Source organism: Vittaforma corneae, assembly GCF_000231115.1.
Source record: "Vittaforma corneae ATCC 50505 unplaced genomic scaffold supercont1.2, whole genome shotgun sequence".
Lineage (NCBI taxonomy): Eukaryota > Fungi > Microsporidia > Nosematidae > Vittaforma > Vittaforma corneae.
In genome coordinates, this window is record NW_006889835.1 from 114,767 (window position 1) to 121,233 (window position 6,467).

A 6,467-nucleotide genomic window follows, 5' to 3' on the forward strand; every position below is an offset into this window, starting at 1 on the left:
TTCTAGTTCATTTCTGATCATTCTGGGTTTTATATTCACATAAACTGACCTTTAAATACCAATACACTTCTTTGATAGCTCTATGTTGGATATATTTAAAACAGTATCTTTGCGTGACAATTTTCTTTTAATTGGAACGTTCAAGACTTGTTATCCTTTTTGGCAGTGTCCAAATGCCTTTTTCAAATTGAACCATCCATATACAAATATATACTCATATTTTATAAATGTTTTCTAAAATAGAACCACAAACATTTCATGTCATCTATTTAAGTGGATAAATAACACTTTTATAATAATCAACATGCTCTGGAGATAGTTTAATATTCGCAAGCATATTTCTTTGAAAAAAGTAAAATGAAAGTTTGAAACAAGATTTAGGCATTCAACATCCATCATTTATGATTATATATCTTCGAAATCTACAGGATGTATTAGATGCCATGAACATCTAACAATAATATAAGCCACGATGTTTCTAATAAAGACAATATGTCTCTGCTTTTTAAAATTATAATAACATATGTTGGAACTTTCAGACCTTGTACCTTATCTTTTCACTCAAAGACATCAATAAATAATAAATTATAGTATTTCTGTTGGTCCTAAACACCAATTTAAGAATCCGCTCACCACGTCCTTCATGGCTAGCATTCTCATACTTCTCGATCAGAGTGTATTTGGACCCATCCTGATGCTAAAATTCAAACTGTATCTCTATGTCTTCATGCATTGGCAATAATGCTAAAATAGCATATTCTGTTTGGGCGAGCATAAGTCCTATACAATCTTCATGTAATATTCTGCAGACAGTAGGATGCCAATAATATAAACTATATATTGATTGTTTTCATAATGGCTTTGAATCTTGTGAACAAAACAGTTTATATCAGTCTGACAAGTAGACTATCAAGTCCAACCGAATTCACAACAAAGTACGACCATAGCCAATTTCAATGCCTCATTTCATTTCAGCCATACTATAAGCCATAGTCATGTGTAATGTCTTAAGGTTTGTCTTTTGCCTGGGAATTGTAATATAAAAACACAAGAAAAGATGGGCTGGTGTCTTCAAAAAGTATTATACTCTTTGTATTTATGGGTATAACATCTCTATTGCTTCGGAACTAACAATAATATTATGAATCCAAATACCGGAGTACTGTTCATGAAAATATATATTAAGACAAAACTTTTATTTTAAATACAATATCTTCTAAAAAAACTTCAACCAATAATTATAATAACATTGGTATTTGATGCTTCTACAAATAAAGATGTGTATAAAATTGACAGAATAAATACTATTGTGGATATATTTTATGTTATTAAACTGTATATTATTGGGATTTAAACTTTTCACAGTCCATTGTGCTTACATAATTTAATTTGCTATGATTAAGTTCACTAAACTTGCACTACATCAAGAGGTATAAATATATACAACATAAAGGTATCATTGAGCATTTCTTAAATGTGCATTGTTTAAAATAATGTGAAGAAATGTGCTTGTGTGCTGCAACATGCAATATAAAAGTCTGGCTTTTAAGTTGATGTTATAATATTTTCAGATTTCTAGATGCTTGACATTCAAAAACAAGAAACACACATTAAAACAACATTTTATTTTGTACTCAAATACACAACGCTTTTGTGCAACAACTCAAACTCTCAAAGAGATTTTTCTAAGTGCCCAAATATTTAAATTCAAGTTCATAAGTCTTTGAATCGCATGCATTTAGGAAACATGAAGATTGGTACAAAATATCAGGTTGAGAAAAAGAATGGTACCTCTAAATATGGAAAACATCGTAAATCCTTTATTGTATTTGATGATTCATTTTACACGATTTGCCATTCGGTATCGGTAAAGCTCTTATGTCTATGTTTAGGACGACAGCACATTATATTTTGAATTGATTGTGATGGCTAAACAGGAACCATATTGCACTTCAATTTTAATATTATGTATTCTAAAATTGATACATTGTATTATTATTTAAATTAAAGCCAAGCCCATTAAGTCATTTTCATCCCATGTTATATTGCACAGCTCATTACGAGCTCAGTTCGCACATTCTATCTGCCCATGATTAAGTAAGTGCCATGCTTTCTCTTACAGATTTTGTATTTAGACAATTACACGTCTGTATAATTTTCAAAGCTGCAAATCCTTGTTGTTTCGTGAAATATCAATGTGATAACTTATGCTTTAGAATCTTGCGGCGGAATCTAATGGTTTGTTTTTATTGAAAATACAAACAGTTTATTGTAAAATGAATTACATTCAATGTTCACACTTACTATTTGTTAAATGATGCAACTTATGCATATTGCATTTACTGAATCCACACTTGCATTTTGCATGATAAAATCTTACAGTACATTTCAGCGATTAATGTAGGAATTGATTTCTTTTGATGTATAAGTGCCACAACACAGCTTTGCATAAAAATTTGCATTTCATTCGAGTATGCGAGATTTTCTAAGTTTTCATCAGACGTTAAAACTGTTTTCCTTCTATATTCAACCCAGGAACTATACATGGTTTTGAAAACTCTCATTCTTCTAGTAACACTCTGGTCGAACTGTTTTTAAGTGATTTCGAATACCTGAATTTTTCATATATTATTTCTTTTATAGCCATATACAACCAAACTTCATATCAAAAAATAATTATAAGTAAAATAACACATCTCTAGCAGGCAAGTATATACTTTTTATCTTCTGAATAAATATGAACATCTGAAAATCATATGGGGGATGAATAAGTTATAGAATTACATTTTGTTGATAAAATAAATATCACATCTTATTTCTAAAAATTGGAAATATCATCAATTTTGTTATATTTCATGTGTATATATTTTTATGATAATCTTCAAAAGAAGTTTGTATGACTGGGCCATATATCTTTGCTTTACTTTATACCAATATACATTAGAAATTACAGCATTAATCATATAAAATTTCCAAGGGTTTTCAAACTCTTACTAATGATTAATACCAAGTATTCTATGTATTAGCAAGCTTACAACATTTGAATAAGAAATACGAGCATCAATTGCAATTTTTAAACTTTTATAATGATCTTCAAAAATATAATGCAAAGTTTCAATGACTTTATTTGATAAAATAATTAAGCCAAATACATATTCCCTTCATCATCCCAATGAGTTCAAAGTCAATTACAGCCCCACTTACTTACGTGTATGCTCTACATTCATCGTTTGAATTTGCGCTTAATGTCTCAATTTACTTTGATTTTATTTTTCTAATATGCTAGCTTGACAATTTTTCTATTTTTAAATAATCTTCTAAATTAAAACTTAATTGTGCAAATATACAAATGGTGCTAGCGAGACCTAGTTTTAGAAGATAATATCAATATATTTGAAAGTGTATATTTCGTATTACGAAATACAATAATGTATTTCTGGATAAAAATTTGATAAGATAAAAGACATGTGATTGCACCATCTTGTTTTGTCGAAAACATGTCTTTTGATTTATAAAATTATCAATTGAACTACAACACGGTAATTTAATGTAAAAAACTAAAATTGAAAATATAATAAGAAAAACCAACATGTAACTAGTATAAATAGCTTAAATTAAATCAAGGTTTGCATTTGTTTTAATGTAAAGATGTTGTGGATTGATTTATTTATGCCCATTATTATAACATTCCAGCAATATACTTTCATTTTCACTTTTATAAAATATTCTATTTGCCTAAAAATGTTTAAAAATCACACGGTGCTTTATTTAAGTATGAAATGTATTATAAAATTTCCTACAAGAAAGAATGTGTGTATTTTAATTAATGAAGAGGATTTTATAAATCACAGATGCTATATTAAACCATGGACAATTAGTATTATATCAAATTGTGATTTGAAAAATTTTATTCGTGGATCAAATCTTAAAATAATTGGCCCATTAGATATTAAAAAGCTGTGAAAGAACAAGAACTTAAAGCATATTGCGCCAAAATACATATTAAATTAAGTATATCATTAAAAAGTATAAATGACGATCGGTTTATATCCATTCTTTACCATTAAATCCATGTTTGGAAGGATTAAATATGTATTACTGAAAAGTTTAAATGAAGCCTCAATCTTCTTAACTATAAGTTTGTTCAGATATATTAATTTCAAATTTTTGTTCTATTTATAGTCATTTTTAAAGAAATGATTTTATTTAAATTAAAAGTAAAAAAGAATAATGGCCAGATCCACACTCAAAGGCTTACTAATAGCATAGTAATCTCAAATCCATCATTTTACAGCAAATATATTCTACTGGATACGCATTTGTTTAAACACAAATAATTAAATTAAATTATTTTTCATTTATTTAATAATAACGCTTTTAATAGCTATTGTGTATCTTTTGTTGCATCCAGTGCCAATAAATTATTGCATCACATTAAAGAGGATATAATAAATAAATGGATTGAATTCGTCAATTTTATACATGCATGGCATTGACAATTATAAAAGATGCCATTAAATTAAATGCTTGCACCATTATTTACAAATACTGATCTGTCATCATAATTTATTTTTTATATCATTTGAAATGTTATCCATCACGTTTGTATAATTCATATTTTAACAAGTCGAAAACATTTTGCAAAAATAGATATTTATTGCTACCGATTGAAAGTCTTGTGTTGGATTTAAGGATACTTGCTTTGACAAATATAAGAATTAATCGTCATACACTTGTAAAATATCAAGGTTCGTTGTATCAATCATGTACTTCTTAAAGCAAACACATACTACTCTGATATGAATTCAAACATATTGTTTGATTGTTTGTTGCTCATTGTGCCACTGTTTTTAATTTTATTTTCAATTCTAAAATTTTTTTTAATATTAAATGTTCCATTGCAACACTTTCAAGAAGATGCTGTAAATAAAAAGGGGTTCTTATACAAAGAATACGAATTTCAGTGAACTAAGAGCTATGGAGTACTCCAAGATTAAGGAAATAAGTTGCATAATATATTATGTGTGTCCTTTGAATGAATTTATTGCCAAATTTACATTATGATTTTTAATTTTTAAGTGTTCTTCTTTATTTTTTTTATCAAAATTCTTATTTTGTTCCACAAAAAATTTAAATATAAATTTAACTTCAGCAAAGCATCCATATCAAACAAAATGATAGATTCTTCAACTGCCGAACAATCCTCGATTCTCCGCTGTAATGTTTGTAATTGCTTGTTGAGTTTTGTTATAATTTCATGCAAGTAATAGCTGTTATCTTTTATGGTCATTACGGTTATAAAAGCGCATATCTATGATGGGCATGTGTGGAAGTAAATTCTGAAAACATCATCAATAATCAAAAAATCTCAAATTATAAGTTTTTTATTTTTCATATAATTTTGAAAAATTTATTGATGCCAATAATCATTTCCTATAATATTTAAAAGTTTAAAAACTATGCAATAGCGAATTGTATTATATTTAAATAGTTTATTTTAAAAGTATTCCACATAAAAATTTTAAGCATGAAAGACTTTAATATTTATGATGCATAACACAGTACAACAGTTCAAAGCATGTATTGGCAGACGAATACTAAAATACTATTTCATACCTTTTTTTAGATATGACATTATTGTCTGAAATAGAATTAATATGAAGTTGATTGCTTATTTAAAATTGTCAACGATATTAAAAAATTAAGAGTATAGATATAAAAGGAAATAAATTTTGTATTGGTGCTGTACATCTTAAAAAGTGGTGTGCTTGTATTTCTGATGAGTTAGAAGTTTTTCTAAATGTCAATATCGTTCAATATTAAGTAGACCGGATCTTATACTAAATAGAACAACACGAATCAAAACTTGGCAAAGAATTTCAAAAATAAACTTACATACAATGCGCTATGAATTTTTATATCCTTGTTAAAATCGTGAATTCATGTGAACATTTGAATGATTTTGTTTGGTATACACAATCTTGATACTGACTTACACGTTTATATTAAATGTGTTGGTTGCATGGCATGAAATTTACCTAAATTAATTATTTTATCATTGGGTAGTTATTTATCAATGAAATTTATTCGATAATGTTTATTCTTTACCAGCATTGCTTTAAAGCACATTTATGTTTGAAAATATATTTTAAAATTCTGTGACCTGCATAAAAAAGTGTGTAACTTATCACATCCTATTTTCGAAAATTAAATTTAATAAAATGTATTTATTTGTGAAGCCAGACAACTTGTAATTTTATCGCCGTTTTTGGTTGTATTGATTTATATGACTTTCTGTGCAATTCATTTAATGATACAAACAGTTTGACATTGTTTAATTCAATCAAGCACATACTTCAGTTTTATATAGTTGCGTGCAATGTATCTTTTTATAAATAACTTTCCACTCCTACTTATTATAAAATTTCATACATACTCATCAAAAAGTTTCTTTTAAGCTTACGTAG

The 6,467-nt window shown here is 27.2% G+C and overlaps 1 protein-coding gene across 1 annotated transcript; it reads left to right on the top strand.

The window, feature by feature from the left end:
• Positions 1-3,648: 3,648 nt before the first annotated feature.
• VICG_00339 (uncharacterized protein) lies at positions 3,649-3,963 on the top strand (the record flags this gene model as incomplete). Its single annotated transcript, XM_007603730.1, has 1 exon — positions 3,649-3,963. The coding sequence occupies one exon, from the start codon at positions 3,649-3,651 to the stop codon at positions 3,961-3,963; it is 315 nt and encodes a 104-aa protein (XP_007603792.1).
• Between the last annotated feature and the right edge of the window lie 2,504 nt (positions 3,964-6,467).